This window comes from Falco rusticolus, chromosome 18, assembly GCF_015220075.1.
Source record: "Falco rusticolus isolate bFalRus1 chromosome 18, bFalRus1.pri, whole genome shotgun sequence".
NCBI classification, from domain to species: Eukaryota; Metazoa; Chordata; class Aves; order Falconiformes; family Falconidae; genus Falco; species Falco rusticolus.
In genome coordinates, this window is record NC_051204.1 from 903679 (window position 1) to 921918 (window position 18240).

The following is an 18240-nucleotide window of genomic DNA, read 5'->3' on the forward strand; positions in this document are numbered from 1 at the left end:
TTCTTCCCATTAGTTGCTAAACAGAAAGAAAGGACTGACAACAGGAGTGAGTTGCTTGATCAAAGAAAGCACAAGTGAGCCACAGAAAGAGGCACAAGAAAATTAATATAAATGCTATTCACAAGCACGGGCTCTCAATACTAGTCACACAGCTACTGGTGTAAAGTTGATTTGGTTTATATACATATTTGTGCCAAAGTCACGGCATTACCTTTCCATCCCCAGAAAAAGAAAAGAGCACAACCAAAACAAAATCTGCATCCTGTACTTCAGGAAAAATAATGCTTCCCGCTCCCTCAGTGGGATGAGATCATGCAGCCAAGTAACCTCCTTCAGACTTGTGGGCTTTTGCTTTATCACATGCAGGGCTCTCCTGTCAGGCAACTCAGAGCTGGAGAGGAAGTCGAAGGAGAGGGGGGAAACAGTGGCACTTACTGAAGACTTTGCTGTTTGTTTCTGCTTTGAGCAAAAGAGGAAAAAACAGCTAATAAAAGGACAACACCACAGTACTGGCTACAAGCTGGTGTAGGGATGAGGTTTACCAAGCGTTTACTGTAAGTGGCTTATGTAAAGTTTAGGTAGTATCATTTAACATCTGGTTTGCAGTTTGAAGACACCAAAATTAAGAGAGGGCTGTAAACCAGGATCGTTTTACAGTTTTATACCAAAAATTGAGGCCACCTTTTACAGACTGTTTCCTGACAACACAGAACAAAGCCTGACTACGCTAGGTCAGCCTGAAGGCCCCTCTTGCCAAGTATTGTCTTCAGAACAGCCACCAACAAATGCTTAGGGAAAGGGCACAGGACAAGGAACAGCATCATCCCCTCCTACACTTTTCCAGCTTTTGGCATCCAGTCATTTGGGAAAGGGCTGTTAACGCTCCTGAAGGGTTTCTGTATTTCTGTTAACATATATTATCAAATTCAAAAATAACGAGATGTGTATTTAAGTTCTCCTGACAGTTCCAAGAATTACAGGTGTGATTATTTCAAGAATTTGAGCTCACAGCCTGCAGAACTTGAATAGGGATGAACAAGCAAGACTGACAAGCCATTAGCAACAGAGCTTTCAAGACAGAGTAACTTTCATACCTTTCAAGAGAATTTGGAAATTTGTAAATAAAATATCTAAGGATTATTAAGGTCTCTGGCTTGAAAAGCTGTATGACCTTAATTCTAAACAAAAGACATGGGTTGAGTGAACAAAGATCTTCAGTCACAGATAAGGAATAAGGGAAACCTTCTGACCCTTTCTGCCCTCTTCAGCTTTCAGTTCAATTCACTGTCTGAAACTGGCATCTCCGGGAGCTTGACTTAAAAGATTTATTTCTGATGTTATGATCATTTCTGCTGAAAAGTACAAACTACACTGACATCCAATGCCACAGCCATCTGTGGTATAGGAAAGTGAACCAAGACACTATCAAAATAACCTTAGGTGTGAATACACCATTATTAGCTAAAAGCAACTTAAATTTCTACAGACTAAGGCTGGATTCAATGCATTAGGCTACAGACCTGAAAAATCATTGGCAGCTGTCCTTAGGCTTCTTACCCAGGAAAAAAGTGCTAATAGCTTGTCTTCAAGGACAACCTGTGCTTTCTTAAACGCAAGATAATTACATGCACTTTCAACAGTGTGCTATTAATCAAAGGTAAAAAAAAATTCCCTGCGAACCAAACTCATTAACTGTTTTCTGAACAGTCATTGGGTACTTGATATAAAACGGCCTTCACATTACAGCTTAAAAAGCTGCAATATTTTAGTCCCAAGCAGCTGCTGAAGACAGGAAAAAAAAACAATATAGAGAGATACCTATAGCTAAGCCAAAGCAAAGAGGATAAACATATGCATTCGTGTCTGTGCAGACTGATTTTACTAATCCCTGCTGCTCTCAGATGAGGCCACCATTGTGTTTCAGAGACTTAAGGGTAAAAACCTTCATTTTGCTGCAGTCACAGAAGCTGTTACCTACATGGTTTCTGTCCTGAGACAGCAATAATATTCTAAGGCTTTTCACATTAGAGCTTCGGTCCAAGAGATCTACTGCTTTATCCAGGTCATCTTGATTTTTCAAAGGAATAGACAGCTGCAAAATAAAGAACAGGGAAAAAAATCATTAGAAAAGACAGGAAAACTAAGTCTACATCCACAATAGGTATTTAAACAAAAATTAGAAAAAGAAAAAAAATAATCAGAATATAAGATGGGATTCTGATTGCTCAATTATTCCACAAATTTTTATTAAAATGCTGTCTCACTGTCCTTTTTAACAAGGTTTTTCTCCCGTACCATCAGAGAAATGGCTGACCCTATGCAAATTTCCCTAAGGCACCACCTACAAAAACATTAATTGCTACCTGAATGTGTTGTTTGCAAAGAACAAGTCAGAGACAAGCCCCTGATTCACTGATGAGAACACTGTCTCGGAATACTTCTGAATCCAGACCTAATGATTAAGTGAAAATTTGGTTTATGATACTAGTACGAAGTCGATTAAGACTCTGAAAGAGGGAATCAAAGAATTTGAAACTTGCTAGTAAGACCCCAAAAATTATGCTCAGACACCCTCTATTCTACAGCCCACTCACAAATCGAAACGTGAATGCTATTAACACTGAAGAACCCCTTTCATTTTTGTCTGGCTCTTGCTGGTGAATGGAGTTTTGCATCTCTCTCATTAGGGATGTAGCCCCAAACAGCACGAAGGCAAAACCACAACAAAAAAAAATCAAAGGAGAAGTCAGGGTGACCAGAGTGAGAAAGCCAACAAAATACTTCAGATTATTAATAAAATGCTACTCCTCATGCCACTTTCTTTTAGCAATGACAGTGCCCACAGCCCCCCTGCAGCATCTCATACCAGAGAGCCTCCCCTGTGCTCTAGCTCCCCTTGTTTGCCTAATAGCTGGGCAATAAGCAGAGAGCTTGCGGCCAGCAGGAGGTAAATCTGTTACAACTGGCTGGCTGGCTGCTCCTGGTCAGTGGTCAAACACCACAAGCAATCCTGACTCTGCTATCGGACAGCTGAAGAAATTACTCTGGGACTGCCTGCAGCGCTCAGACTCTATATTTATTGGCCCGCAATAGTTGCTTTTAGCAGTCAAAATACCTCAAATACCTTTTTTTACTTCCCCAAGAGAGTCTCCCAAACAATACCAGTACAAGGAAGCAAGGTGCTGATGTTCATACAATACACACATCGGTGCGATGTTTTGTCAGTATCAGCATGTTTTCCTCTGGAGCAGAGTGATTCAACTATGGTTCGTATTAGAGGGAAGAACTGAAAATTAAATGCATGGGTACAGAATTTGGGACAGAAAAAGGAGGTGTCATCCAGAGAGAGCGTTACATGTCCCGAGCACCGATAACAACGTTCTGTACCTCATTGTTCATGTAGTGGAGGTCCAGTGGCTGGCCAAAGGCTGTTTTCACTTTCTGCTGCACATCTTCATAGCGCACAGGACGGACAAATGGGATAATTCTGGAACAAAAGAGAATCATGGACTGAATTCAGAGATACTGAAAATGCAATCAAATCAGATGGCTGAACCATTAAAAACACATTTGAATGTTCTCCGTTCATCCTCAAGCAGCCAATGAACTTTTCTGATTTGAATTAATTATTTCAGCAAGGAATTCTTGATCTATGGCCCATTTCCAAATGGTTTGTCAAAATGCAATATTCAGCTGAAGATTTCAAACAGAATGCCTTTGACCCTGCATAGGAAAGTATCCTTTACTGAATAAATGTCTTTCACATAACAGGATACAAATCTCTTATGCACTTTGGCTTAAAGAATACTGCCTCGTGCACAAAACACAAATACATTCAGTCAGAGTTGAATTAAAAGCCACAGAAGGCCCAAAGAACAAAAAAGTTTTTGGTTTAAGTACTCCAGTATCTGAATTCAAAACTCACTCCCTGAACATTTCCAAAATGCGTTCCAGTTGAAAGGTTTCGACAAACATTCCCACAACAAAGCCAGTCCCGAACTCCTGAAGAAAGGTACCAGCCGGAGGACACAAAGGAACCTGAAAACCCTCTTTCCCAAAGGTGGCCTGTGACATTAGGCCCATGTCAGCGCTCTGCAGGCTCAAGTCAAACATCTCCGGACATCTGAATCACAGGCTCACTGCGCTGTCTCTGCAGTGATCCTTCAAATCCTGGACAACACAGCAGGGACTTTTATTCAAGAGCTGAGGACAAATCTAACTGTAACTGTGCAACCATTTGTCACTCAGGGCTTGCTTTATTAAAAAAAAAAAAAAAAGCCTTTTTAAAAAAAAATTAGAGGCCAAATAGATCAAAACTTAAATGCTGCTTCAGTTGTAACAGCAGTGGCACAGCTGACTTGCCATAATTCAGAATATGCATGTAAGACAGATATGCAAGACAGAATATTCACATAAGACAGATCAGTCTCATTCTCTCATGCTTCCTCCCTCACCAGTTATTTTCCCTAAGTAACGCATCTCTGGGCACCTTCACTGACTGACAGACACACAAAATATGCACAGATGTAAATTATTCTAATCACTTTCCCTTAGCCCAGAGCTTGGGACACACCAAACCCCCAGTTCTAGCACGCAGCCATTTCCTCACCAGTTGAATGGCACAAATGGCCTCAAGAAATCCAAAATGGCAACAGGCAGAGCCGTCCCCGGGGAACCCTGCAGAATCCTGTGGCACACGCATGCTTTTCAGAAAACGACAGTGTACTTTTGTTTGCTTTTATTACTGTTTTGGCTCCCTTGGGATAGAAACACTCATGTTTTAGGCAAAGTACTAACACGAAGTTCCAGCAAAGCATCTAAAACTGTTTGTTTTGCTGGAATGTTCTTCTGTAGGAAGCTGCCAAGTACTCAGAAAGTTGCTACCTTGACAGCTATGGAAAAGGATGATTTTTACCCTCTTCAGAAGAATTAGCAAGTAAAATACCCTGGGTCAAGAGCTGGAGGATCCAAACGTGAACTATAGTTTACGACCCACTGTTCTAGCAAACCAAGGACGTCTGCTGCTCAGCTCAGCAACCTACTTTCCATATCCTGACTGCACAAGGCCCAGATGGCTGGTGGTTCCTGCCTTCGGGCTCCTGAAACCAGACTTCTCGCCATCTGCTTCCACAGCCCATGAGACCACGCTGCATCTCCACTACTGGCGAGTTCAACAAACAGCGCTGGGACACAGCTGACAGCCACCAGCCTTCTGCGAGCTACCAGACCACGGCGATAGCTGCTCACCCCACCGCTGGAACTTGAAACAACTCTGCTTTGGCATAGCTGAAACACTGCCATAAAAAACCTGATTGTTAGCACTCCTCATGAATTCTGCCATCAGGCAGAAGTAAGACAACCTGAACGGACCACAGACACTCAAGACCTATCTTGCTCACAGGGGCAACTCTCTGAGCTCAGTGAAACCCTGAATCACCCCTGGGGCAGCTCACACGAGTTGGTGCTGAACGCGTGCTTTGGATAGAAGGCTTAAGTTTCCAGGCCATCCATCCAGCCTGCTTTGCCAGCACTCAGTATCCTTTCACGACATGCAGCTTTTGTTTTAAATAGATCTAGTGCTAGTTTGCTTCCTTAGCCCCTTCCCAGGAAGGGTTCATCTTAATACCAGACCTACAACATTCAGCTATTTAGAAATAATTGTCCTTGTTAAGAAGCAGCCCACAATAACATTTTCGACATATTACTAAGAAATCCATCCATGAAATTACAGTACTCTGGCACCGTACAAATGTAATTTAGCTCTCAGTTGAGCTGAAGCCCCTTATAAAGGCTTCCATTCTACACTCAGTGCATTAAAAAGCAGAGCTGTTCTCAGGTGCCACAAATTCTATTAGTTTAAAAACTCTGTGCACTCTTCTAACACAAAATCATGGACTGCAGGGTTTAAGGAGCCCATTCCTGCCTGACCACCTTAAATATTTGTGGTTAGATCTGGCAGCTCCTCTGAAACCAAGCACACACACTTACATTCTCGGTGCAAGCTTGCTGTCTGTAACTGCATACCACTTTGGGAATGGGGAATTCAGGCGAGCGTAACTGCATAATTAGACTAACACACAATCAACCTTTTCATTTTAATGTTACTTCAGAAAAAAACCCCTTTCTTCTCTCCTGAGCTCTGTGCCATCTTAAATGCACTCAGGCAGAAGACATACAAGACGACAGGACTGTGGTGACAAGATTTTGCTTCCGAGTTACCTTGTGCTAACACGGTATCACAAGAAATTGTGCCGTATCGCACAGTGGTTCTGTTGTAGCCCACACAATGCCTCTGACACAGCAGAGCTGAGAAGATATGGCTGACAAAGGCAGCAGTAGATCCCAGCTACGATTACTTTTTAAATTTCAATTTGAGCAACCAAAAGTCCAGGTACTTTTACTGACGGAATTCACCATGTAGGACTTTGGTGAATGAAACAGTTCAATTTTTGAGGAAGACTTTACAAATTATTCTCTACTGCCTGCTTTACCAAGGAATGCCTCTGCTTTTCTGTTTTAGCAAAAATCCCTAAATCTGACAAAGGAGGATACTTGAGGAGGAGCTTAAGCACCCCAGCCAGTAACCTTTGCTAGGAACAGGCTATTAGCATCACTACATACAACTTGTGCTGTTGTATTATCCACATTAAATTTGCGTTTTATCATGGAACTGTGAACTACTTCACACTGAAAGTACTGTCTGGGATGGGAGAAACAAAAGGATTCCCATAGGATATCTGTGAAGGATAGCATATGAACTCCTGCTTACAATCCAATTAATTTCTTCAAAAAAAAAAGACAACTGGAACATAGCATCAAGATCCTTTTTGCCCCCTCAGCAAGAGCTCAAGAGCAGCCTCAAAGAGGCTGCAAACAAGCCTGGAGCCTTCCTGTATGCTCACACACACCGAACCGCCACAAATGGACTGAAGAGTTTCTCTCAATTAGATGGCAAATAGGGGGCTTCTCAAGACCTACTTTGAAATGTCTAGACAATTTTATCCATTGTAAACAATACTGTGAACACCAAAAATCTTAGTTCAGTTAATTCTGGGTTTTTTTTTCAAAATAAAGTCTCTCAAAACTAAGTATCAGAGGAAACAACAAAGAAACTTTTACACCAATGAAAAAAATCTTCACTTGCTGTATCTTTTGCTCAGTCACAGCAGGACAGTGATAGTGTAGGTCATCAGGAAATGAGAAACTAGAAAAGAATGGCGCTAATTTGATCAGTTTCATTTGGTATTAGTTAAATGAAACAAAAAGGGAACATATCTGAAACAAGGCTATCAGACTGAATTTCTTTCAGGCTGGACAGCTTTTTTAATATTACTGCAATTCACTTACAAACAGATAATAGGAAAATAAATCAAAGGGAAGTATTGCATGACACACTGATTTTTAAAAATAACCAGTTGGTTTTTATTTATATATTTTATTTAAAAATAACAAGTTGAGTATGACCTGTTTGCTATTGCATTTACTGTGTGTTTTTCATTCAAGAACAACGAAAGTGAAGCCAACAAAATGTTTAACCTAAATTACTGATGACTGTATTATTCTACTAAGCAAAGAATCATAGTGAAGACAGACTTACCGTCTTTCCCCGTTATGTTCAAACTTTATCCTTACATCATTCTGCAGAAGAAAGAACAAAAGTTTAGTTTACAGTGAAACTTGGGCATGCATAACAGTAGACAAATGGATATAATATGATTTTAAGGCCCAAACACAAAGCAGGTCAATTTGTGATTGCAGTTGGCATCAACTCCTTACAAGGCTACCAGAACACAAGTCTAATTAACTTTCTCCATGGAAGCTGAAGCAGACCATGGCCAACAAGTGGCTGACATGTAAACACAGCAGCATGAAAAACGAAGAAATTGCTAAAGGAGCAAGAGAAGCAAACAGGTAAAAACTTGTAATTTTTCTTAACTGTCAATTAAACAGAGGACACTGAAATATACTTTAAGGAAAATTAATCTATTTTTATCACTGCATGGCAAAAATCTGAAATTGAGTCCATCTGCATATTCATCTGAACTGAAGCTGATTTTCTTTCTTTGTGCATTCTCAAAGCAAGCACATTTTCTTTTATGACAAAAAAAAAAAAAAGACACACAGGGAATGTGCTATGTTCTCTATTCTTAAGACACAGACTAAATCTCTCCTTTTGCAAAAATGCATAGTTTGAATTTCAGGGGCTGAAGTTACAAACAAGTTAACTATATGTCCTCTTTTAAAGTGCAAAGGGGTCATCATCTGTATCTGGCAGATGGTTAAAAGCACTAATGGCACAACCTGTGCATTTCACTGTAAACTTAAAAAGATGCGATGTGGCACGGAAGAGTCAACATGCTGAACTTTCAACTCTGGAGATCAAAGTTGAAATCCCAATTTAGGTCACAAAGATAAAAATAAAAGGGAAAAATCTGCTCTGATAAGACTCCATAATTTCTGCCGCACAATTTATGTGATTGGAATAGATTAAGCCATCTGTGAAAGCCTCAGACAATAGGCAATCATACATCTAGGAACTTCAAAAAAAACGTGGCCAGGAAATGCTCTTTAGCTAGAGGAAGTATCTGGCAGACCTAGTGGTCAAGAATGCAGTTCAAAGGGACCACGCAATCACTGCAAGTACACAGTATTCCTGCAGCCGTACTGTAGGTGCAGAATCGAGCATGACAAACGAGCTTCCCAAGCAGAGCAATCATCTGCAGGTGGGTAATTTACACCTCGCTTTAACAAGGACATGTTGTCAGAGGGGGGAAGAGAAAGAACTTACTCTAGTATGACACCAAAATGAAGCAAGTTTTGGAGAACTCGTTTTAACTGAAGAATAAGGGGAAAAATGCAACAGACAGCACAGGAATAATGAACTTTCCAACTACTTATGAACCACCTGTTTCTTAGACAAAATGGATGGAGAAATGACCCCTTTATGTTAGGAATTTCAGGGAAGGAAGGCTCTGGATATTTTTTTTTTCAAATGCTATACTATTCTTAGTAGCCCAGTCCAAGGAAACTAAATAGGACTGCTTGGATGAAATTGAATTAAAGTAATTTTTCAGATTAAATTTTACCTCAAGATGCATTTTAGGTCATGAAACAGCTAAGTGACAAAGCTCTTGCTAATTAAAATTAGACAACGTTAAAAGATCCTCAGGGCTCTTTGGAAACCTTTCTTCAGCTCGCTGGTACCTAAGCGAACTGAAACACCTTTCTCCACTCCACTGCATACTTTCAAACCCATAATTTGTAACAAAGGGAAGGAGGGATAGAATTTGGCATGTATCTCCTGATGATTTTTCCAAAAGGATCAGACACTAGCCATTCGTGTTTCTTTTTCAAAGATCTAAGAAAAGGTATTCGAAGTGATCTTCGTGTTTATATTTCAGAAAGAACCTAGAAGAGTTAAACATCTAGTGCTTTTTGTTTCCTTCGAAAACAGTGAACCTGTCACCTATTTAAACAACTTCTTAGAAGCAACTCACATGAACTGTCCTGAGAGATGACTAAGAAAGCAAATCCAAGTTTAGTACTTTGGCATTCCAGTTCCGTGATGTGGTATCACAAATAACGATTACAGATCTTGATTTAAGACATCTCTGAATTTATGTTTCAAAGTGATTTGGAAAGGATTTTGTACTACTCCATCTACAGACTTGTCCAGCCCATTCGAGGAAATCCCAGATCCCAGCTGAACAAGTAGATTATGAGCAGACAAAGCATAAGGAAGAGACAGACATGAACTTTAAAGCCTGCTCCAGAAAGCTTAAGCCTGTAATAGGAATAAAACCGGAAAGAGTTATTTTACTGATACAGGCAAGTTCTCTGTTAACGTCAGTCTAACTGCCAGTAACTCAATTTAATTTTTTAAGACCACAATGGAAAAACAATTCTTGACTGAAATTGTTGCTTTTGTGTTGAAGTATTTCGTTCAAATGACACGCAGCACCTACTGACAGAGCAATATTATTCTGTGCTTTCTTCCTGCCAGAAAGTCAATGCAATAGTTTTCTTTATGACAAAAAGAGTCTCTAGCAATGTTAAACAAACCTATAGAGACTTTCAAGTATTGACCCTGCCACTTACTACCCTGGGAAAAGTATTTCTTTTGAACAGGGAAACAGGGAAACACATCCCCATACCCAAAAATAAGGGTTAGTTTCAAACCTGTCTTCATGCGACATGCAACTAGGTAACTCCAGACCACCCTCCCCATCAAGGATGCTGCCTCTCGTCAGACACCTGCAAATAGCTGCTTCCTTTTTCCCTGAAGCAAGGTTTGTCACCCTTTCACTAACGCCAGTCCTTTCAGGCAATCTCCTTCGCTGTTCTTGGATCAACCTCAGTTTGATTACCTTTTATCAGGATCTTCACTCTGTATTCACATGCGGTCTGAATCATGTGAAGATGAGACCAGCATTAGCTCACTATCCAACAGACTGCTTTATGCAGCTTTAAACTGCAGCGGCCTCCTTCTACATCAGAAATGGAAATACTTGTTTCCTTTTCATCATTATGCTTCTCAGTTCCCTGCTTCAAATTTAAGTATCATTTCCATTACAATGAGAAGCACATCATACTGCTACTTCATGACACAGTCAGTAAGGAAAAGCTTTCCTGGCCTCCCACACCTGCTTAAACGCATTCTACAAAGGTCACTGCACACAACTTTAAAACATGCCCCTAATTTATAAATGCTAATATTGAATAGGAAGCCAGTTTTCTTACCGGAATTTTTTTTTCTTCCACTGCAGAGGCACACTGGTTTGTTATTGCAGGGCTGCCCAAGAGGGGTGGACTGCTGGCACTGTGTTTTTTCTTTAAAAATAATAAAGTCATTTAAGAAAACGGTGATATGCTCGTGAAACCAGAAAATCACTTGGTAAACTTTTTAGCGAATCTAGGCAGACCGAACCCCATCAGAAACACATATAGGGGGAAGGCAGAATACCAAGATGTTGCAAATTATCAACTCTACCCTCCCTAGTCCATAACGGTAAGTGTTGGCAACGCAGCCGGAGCACGAACAGGCAGCTAACCCACCGGTGACGCTGCAGCTGCCAGAAGTGCCAGGCACGACACAGACAGCGGGCCCTTGGCCTCCAGGGAAGGATTGCAGGGAGGCACCGCATGGCCCCTTACCTGTTTGTTGGAGTGAGCAGCGTCTTTGTTCTTCATGGTATCATATCCAGTCAGTCTGTGACGTCGGCTCATCTGGAGTGCTACCAGGTCCTTCATGATGGATTTCAAGGCCTCTTGTTCATCTGTGATGCACAAGAATTTTAGCAGTAAGTCACCTGGGTGAGTATTGGCCATAACACTTCCCCACTTGTTTTCTGCTGACTCACAAAACGGAAATCCCTTTTAGGATCTTTGCAAATACACTGTAATTTCATGTAGCCATAAAAAGCCCAGACTTGAGCTAATATCATGAAGTAGTAAAAAGACGGATTAAATTTTAAGTCATTTATCCAATGCCACAAACGGATCTGGCCATAGGAAGATTCGGAATAAATATCCCCAGCCTCTAGTTCTGTTAAAATGGCTTCACAACAAACTACAACTTGGGCAGGTTTGCTAGATCATCATAGATCATTTAGGAGGGGCAAAGTGATGTGCTTCTGCCAAGGAAAACCTGGTAAGAATCTGTTCTTTCCAATTTTATATCCTGTTAACTTAGAATTCTTGCTTGCTAGTGGAACAAACCACAGCCTGTAGAGAGAAAAATGAAAATCTGGACAAAGAGTCATCTCAGAATATCTCTGCATACAAATCCACTTGCACCGATTTCCCCAACACATTCCTCTCTTCCCCCAAAACACGCCGATGGAACAAAGTTCAAACCATTTTATGAGATTTCAAGATCTACTGAACAGATTCAAATCACACAGCATTAAGAACGCTGTCTGCTGGCAGACTGCAATGCAGCAGGTTCAACTCCAGGCTCCTTGCAAATGCAGGAAAATAAGACAAGCTGAAATTTTTCTTATACATACTACTGACTGAAAATTACTTTCTGAAGCTAAGACTCCTGATGTAACCAATTTAAAGTGTTCTTCAATTTCTTGTTAGTTTTGAAGAGAGAAGTGATATTTAGCAGAAATTTGTATGAAGTCTAGAGAAAAAAAAAAAGACAAAAGGAGAAAAACGCATCGTAGCTGAGCTGTGACGGATTGCTAGCATAAAGGTGTCTAAAAGCTAGTGTGAATATTCCTTTGCTTTTTCAAGCATAACAATCCTAAATTCCTTGATACTGCAGAAGGTAGAAGTTGACATGTGAAGTGTGGTTCACAAAGGCGACTGCACCAGCCTCTTTGCTCCCAGGCACTGGGCCCACAGCGATGCGATCACGCAGAGGATCTGCGGCTGGCACCCTCCTGCCTACTGGATTGCTGGGCTGCTGTCTCACATACAAAGACTCAAAGAGCTTTCAGGGATAAAGCGTTGTTTCCTTGCAAATAATAGGTCCAGTTAAATCCTTCCCGATAGCGAGGTATAATTTAGGGATGAAATTTGAAGCAGTGATTGGATCAGCTCTGAACATGCCCAGAAGAATGTGCCCTTTCTAAAAGAGTCTGGTTGGACTTGACCACCGGGTTTGGATGTAAAGCTTTTTTTAATTATTTATTATTTATTTTTTTGACAATTCAGACTTTTGGAAGTGATGTGAACAGGTCATGCATAGATGAAATTATCACAACCCTACTCATACGACAGTGTATCAGGTGTGCACTGCTTGATATGCTAGGTTCCTCCTTTCTTCCCTGCGCCCACAAACACATCACTTCAGCGTGTTCAAATTCAAATGAACATTTTTGAAGCAGTTTTGTAAATAACCGAAACTTCATTTTAGAAATCCAGCATGGCTACACACTCGTTTGTGACTCGTGGCATTGCTCTGGATGGGTAATGGCTTTCATTTGTACATGTTGTCCTGGGTACGTTAAATGACGGACTGTCTCACATCTGTATTTCTCTGTAAAAGGGACTCATTGGGACTATTTGTTTCTCCCATTTCATGTTATGCATTTGTTCATGAGTGTCTCTAAAAGAAGCCAGCTTATATTTTATGCAGAAGACTGGGCTCATAATTAATGTCTGAATAACAAACTAGATTTTCGCAACAGCTGAAGATGACAGATGTGGGACATATACAGCTTCGCAAGCACACAGGGAGTGAACACTACCAAAATTTAGAAGCAAAAAGGGGGAAAAAAATATACCTATTTGTAAGGGGGCAACAGCTAAAAACCCACCAGTCAGAACAGAAGTCACACTAACATTATTTTTGGTAAGACCAACAGTTTCTGCCCAGAAGGTCTGCTTTAGTACTAACACTAGAGCAGCGGCACTTCCACTATGGCCTTCAACATGTATTCCCAAAAAACAGAGACATCAGACCTAGGCCAGGCGACAGAGGAGAATGGAAAGAAATCTCCCACTGCATTTGCAGAAGGTGTTAATTAAGAGTAAAACCCTTAAAAAAGGAAAGCAGAGCAGAGCAAATAAAGTTATTTTAAAAACCCCAAAATCAAAACCCACCAAATCGCTGCTGTCCAAGACAAGCCAAATGAGACAATAACTACATTGTGGTAGTGCAGGAGGGAGAGTACTCCTTGAAATTCCAACTGCATGCAGAAGAAGCAAGGGGTATAAGTAACACAACCAAAGCAAGAGGTTGCTTTTTGAAAAGCACATCAGCCAAAGGAAATAATTGCTAGGATCTATCTCAGCACTAAGTAACCCCTTGTGGGAGGAAAATGTGAAAAAACAGTTGTGAATGAAGTTAAAGTTCCAGGTAGCTAACAGCACAACTTTTTTTTTTGTTTTGTTTTTTTGAATTGTTTCCAACTTTACATATGAACATTTAACCTTTTACCTTACTGGAGTGTCTCCAATTTACTCTTATTCTTTAATCTTGTTTGATATTAAGCATAGCCTTTGAGTCACCTGGCAGACAAAGACAGTAACTTTGCACGACAAAACATTACAAATTATGGACTGGCATATCCCTGGAGCGCCTACCACCCAAAACACGCTGTGAAGAGCTGGGATACAAGTTTTCCACTACAGTGCAGTTTGGGTTTGGCCAGATATCAGGAGGATGAAGAAGAGCTTGTCTTGGCAGAGTTCCTTTGGGCAAGAAGCAAAAACAGCTATGAAAGCAGTTTATAACTTAAGCACTCACGACAAGAAATCAAGTCAATCAAAGAGCACGTCTGTGAATAAAAACTCACATCTGAACAGTATGGCACATCACTTGAAAATAAGGATCGATGCAGTTGTTGGCTACAGGTGTTTTGATCCCAAAGCCCAGGCAGTGTATAAAGTCAGGTTTACAGTGTCCCATGTGAATGAGGAAGTGGGCAAAGAGGACAGGCATCTAACCAGTAACGCATCTCTTAATAAAGACTGTAGCTCAGCTACAGGGTGTATTTATTTATTAGCTAAGGCAACTTGTGAATTTACAATATGCTAAGACATTAAACTCTTAAGGGCAGCACCTGCCAAGTGTCTAACCCCGTTAGTGCATGCAAGGTCTGTCTCTCGCTGTAAACTCAGCTTCCTCCATTGGCAATTGCTAATGCTGAAACCTTACTTGCATCCACGCAAAAAGAAACACGTAATGTACTAGCAAAGGCTGATGGAACAACTTCAGGTGCATCTGAACCTTACGTGATCATACGTTTTATTATAGCTATACACTGAGCTATGGGCTCCCCGGTACCAAAACATACACTCTGTAATTCATCCCTGTGTTGGTGAGGTAGGAAATGATGGGAGTATGAATCTTTTCAAAACGTAAACGTCAAATATTGATCTGAAGCTTGTGCAGGGAAAAAACGTTTCCAGTTAGGATAGCACTGCACTGGATTTAATGTTGAGAAGCATGAATACTTCTTTATTTCCATCAAAATAGAGGATTTGCATAGATCAACTTTAAAGAAGCACGTGCAGCAGCATCACATCAATCACACAATGCAAAAGTTACTACAAATGAAAATGAAGCGATTTTTGAAGCGCACTGAGAGACCCTGTTTTGCTAGGTCTCCAGTAGGTCTGGGAAACACAGTTCTGCTTTGTGCGGGAAAGATGTTGTCCAGGAAATGCTTTTCATGTTTTAAAAACTACACTCAAGGATTTTTACAACATCGATAAAAGGGAACTGCTACTCACAGAGAAAGCTATTCCTCTACATAAAGCATTTATTTCAATACACAGCTTCTTACACAGGTCTCAGCAAGTCAGTGTATTTGCTGTGGCAGAAATGGAAACAGTGTTGAAAAAAAATCATGAAGTTCAAACAGTAAAAGCATCTGCACATTGGTAAAAACAGGAAGTCTGTAAACTCCTGTAAACCAGGATGCTATTTTATATAGCATGATAATAGAAGACACGATGCCACATTTGTTTCAAAAAGAAAAGAAGTGAACAAGTAGGTGCGTGTTTGTTCCCTGCCACCACAGCAGCACAGCTGATTGTTTGTGCAAGTGATCGGCAGATCCAGGGGCAATGAGTGAATTTCACAAGTGAGGCAGACAAACCGAGTATGGCTTAAAGCTCTGAGAAAAGTTTTTGAAAAAGCTTAAATTTTGAATCCTTCACTGTGGACAGTCTTAGTGGTAACAAGATGCTGTTCTGCCCGATTTTTAGGAAACTGCAAGCGACCTGGTTTGCAGGCTTAAAAGAGAAATCGGCACTTCTCTATGAACCTGGCACATGCGGTGTGTATTTGGGGTACCTCTTCCCAGCCACAAATCAAAAAAAATATAGGTTGGGATTTAAGCTGGTCCTAACCTGCCGGCTCAGCCCTGCTCCCCTCCCCCACGGCGCACCGGGAGTGTCACCACCGCTACAGCCGGGAGCTCCACGCTCGGCCATGGGTGCGTGTGCGAGCCAAGGGAAGGAAGTGACACAGGCAGGAAAAAAGAGCAGATCGAGGGAAAGACTCAACTGCAGCTGGGCCTGCAGCGCGCGTTTCGTCTAGGCCTGCCACGCATCATCCAGTCCGAACTCTGCTCTCCCTTCCAGTTCACAGATAGATGTGGATTTCTCTGTATTAGAAGCAGGTATCTGTATTTTAAACGCTGCCAAGGAGCTCTCTGTAAGGAAACAAACCTCCGCCACAGCACCTTCGGTAAAGGGCCAGAGAATCGCTCACAGCGAGCTTCAGCTGCGCCAGAGGAGCTATGACACACCGTGATACCAAGCTCTCACTGTCAGCCACCCCACGCAGCTTTCAGGCTACTATACAAAAAACAAGATGGAAGAAATGCAGAGTGGGATACAGCCTGTTACCCATTATTAATTAGACTATTTGATCACAACTACCTAATGAATTTAGACCTTCCCTATTATGAGCGATCTGCTTGCAGCCGTACCATGATACAACACGAGCACGCAACACTACGGTGGAGCAGCCCACAAAACTGTACTTTTTTCATTCTGTGCTCACATGTTTACCAACACGTATCCAATTGCCGTTGGAAAACACTTCCATGGAAATCCAGCTTCTTCCTTCTCTGCTATTTTAAGCTTCTGTACTACCTGGCTGGCTCCTTTAGAGAAGATACAGACCAAATAATACTATCCCAGTCTTTATGAAAGAGAAGCCTACTGATGGATCTGCATCAATCTGTTGTATTTACAAAATTAAAGCAGAATACAGAGGAAATAAAGTTGTTGCTCAAAGCCAAAGTACTGCATTAACAATGCTTTGTGAATTTACCATATAAGCAACTAATTAGCATACTGACTAAATAACGAAGGACAGTCTTGGAAAACTAAACTTAGTTGTAGGAAGGAAACACTGAAGTTGCAGCCCACAAAACCATGCAACTCCGCACTTATGACAGCAGTAGTAATTCCCTGGCTAATAAGCAAACAGGAGTAAGTTCTGGTCTACAGAAAATAACCTTTTAATTCTAAGTACACGAAACCCCTCTTTAAACGGAAAGGGGAACTAGGTAATACAAACACACACACACACACACTCCCATCGCCATAAGCAGTTCCTTATACAGGACACACAGTCCAAAAGAAGGATCATTCAGGTTCAGTTACAGCAACTTCTGAAAGCAGCATTTTACTCTGGATAGAGCGCTCCGCCGGCTCCTCTGCTTGCTGGTATGTGTCGCCGTCTGGGTTAATTATGGCGAATGAGAACCCACTGGAAGCTTCACAGAGAAAAAAAAACCTATTTTGACAGACTCCCAAGCTGCAATTAATACCACAGTAGAAGTTTTCCTAATTCAATTTAAGCACGTAAATTCCCGTCTTACCGACGGGCAACCGGGTTCTGAGCAGCTGCGGCAGAGGCCCCAGCCCCCCCGCCCGAACCCCTCACCCAGCCCGGCCGGGGGTGCCTGCGCGGCGGGGCCGGGGCTCCGCGCCCGCGGTCGCAGCACCGGGGGCCTCCTCACGATTTGAAAGAAGACCCTCGCAGCCGCGCTGCTGCCCGGGGCGCAGAAGCAGGCCGGGGCAGCGGGACCGGGCCCGCCGGAGGCCGCAGGCCCAGCCGGCCCGAGGGACGCGGGCGGCCGCAGCACCGAGGCCGCCCCCCCCCCCCCCCCCCCCCCCAGCCCCGCTCGCGTTCGGCTCCCTCAGCCCGCTGCCCCCCGGCCCGCACCGCGGGGCGCTCCCCACCCGCGCAGCGGCTCTCACCCATCTCGGCGGGCGGTGGGCCCGCGCCCGGCGGGCGGCGGCGCGCTGAGGGACGGGGCTGTCACCGCCGCGGCTCCATGGCGGCCGGGCCGAGGGGGAGGGCTCACAGCCGCCGCCACATTCCCAGGCCCGCGCCGCCGCCGCCTCCTTCCGGCGGCCGCGCTCCGCGTGCCGGCGCGGCGGCGGGGGTGGGAGGGGGCACGGGCGGTCCCGGTCGCTCCCCGCCGCCGCCGCCACAGGGCGCCCGGGCCGCCAGCAAAACAAACCGCTCGGCGGCCGCCGCGCACCCGCCGCCGCCGCCTGCCAATCACAGGGGCCGACCCGCCGCCGCCTGCCAATCCGAGCCGCCGAGCCACCCACCCGACGGCGCCGCTCGCCAATGGGCGTGCGAATGTCGCCGCCGCCCGCCCCGCCGGCTACCAATCACGGGGGCCCGTTCCGCTGGCGGGTTAGCCCTACCCCCTCCTCCGGCCACTAGGCGGAGCAACCCCGTCCCCGCCCTCAGCGGGCTGCCAATCAAGGTGACGGACGGCTCCGCTGGCCCGCCCCAGCGGCCGGGTTCTG

At 43.2% G+C, this 18240-nt stretch overlaps 1 protein-coding gene across 2 annotated transcripts in view; it reads right to left on the bottom strand.

Annotated features, from left to right (window-relative positions):
• MAP3K3 (mitogen-activated protein kinase kinase kinase 3) overlaps nucleotides 1–17920 on the bottom strand; it is a 40975-nt gene extending 23055 nt beyond the window's left edge. For both annotated transcript variants that reach the window (XM_037411104.1, XM_037411103.1), the window contains exons 1-6: nucleotides 17677–17920; nucleotides 11155–11276; nucleotides 10741–10830; nucleotides 7598–7638; nucleotides 3388–3487; nucleotides 1979–2092 (exon numbers count right to left, since the gene is read on the bottom strand). In XM_037411104.1, the coding sequence (XP_037267001.1) occupies nucleotides 1979–2092; nucleotides 3388–3487; nucleotides 7598–7638; nucleotides 10741–10830; nucleotides 11155–11276; nucleotides 17677–17680 (471 nt within the window). In that variant the 5' untranslated portion in view covers nucleotides 17681–17920. The remainder of the gene's footprint in view (nucleotides 1–1978; nucleotides 2093–3387; nucleotides 3488–7597; nucleotides 7639–10740; nucleotides 10831–11154; nucleotides 11277–17676) is intronic.
• Between the last annotated feature and the right edge of the window lie 320 nt (nucleotides 17921–18240).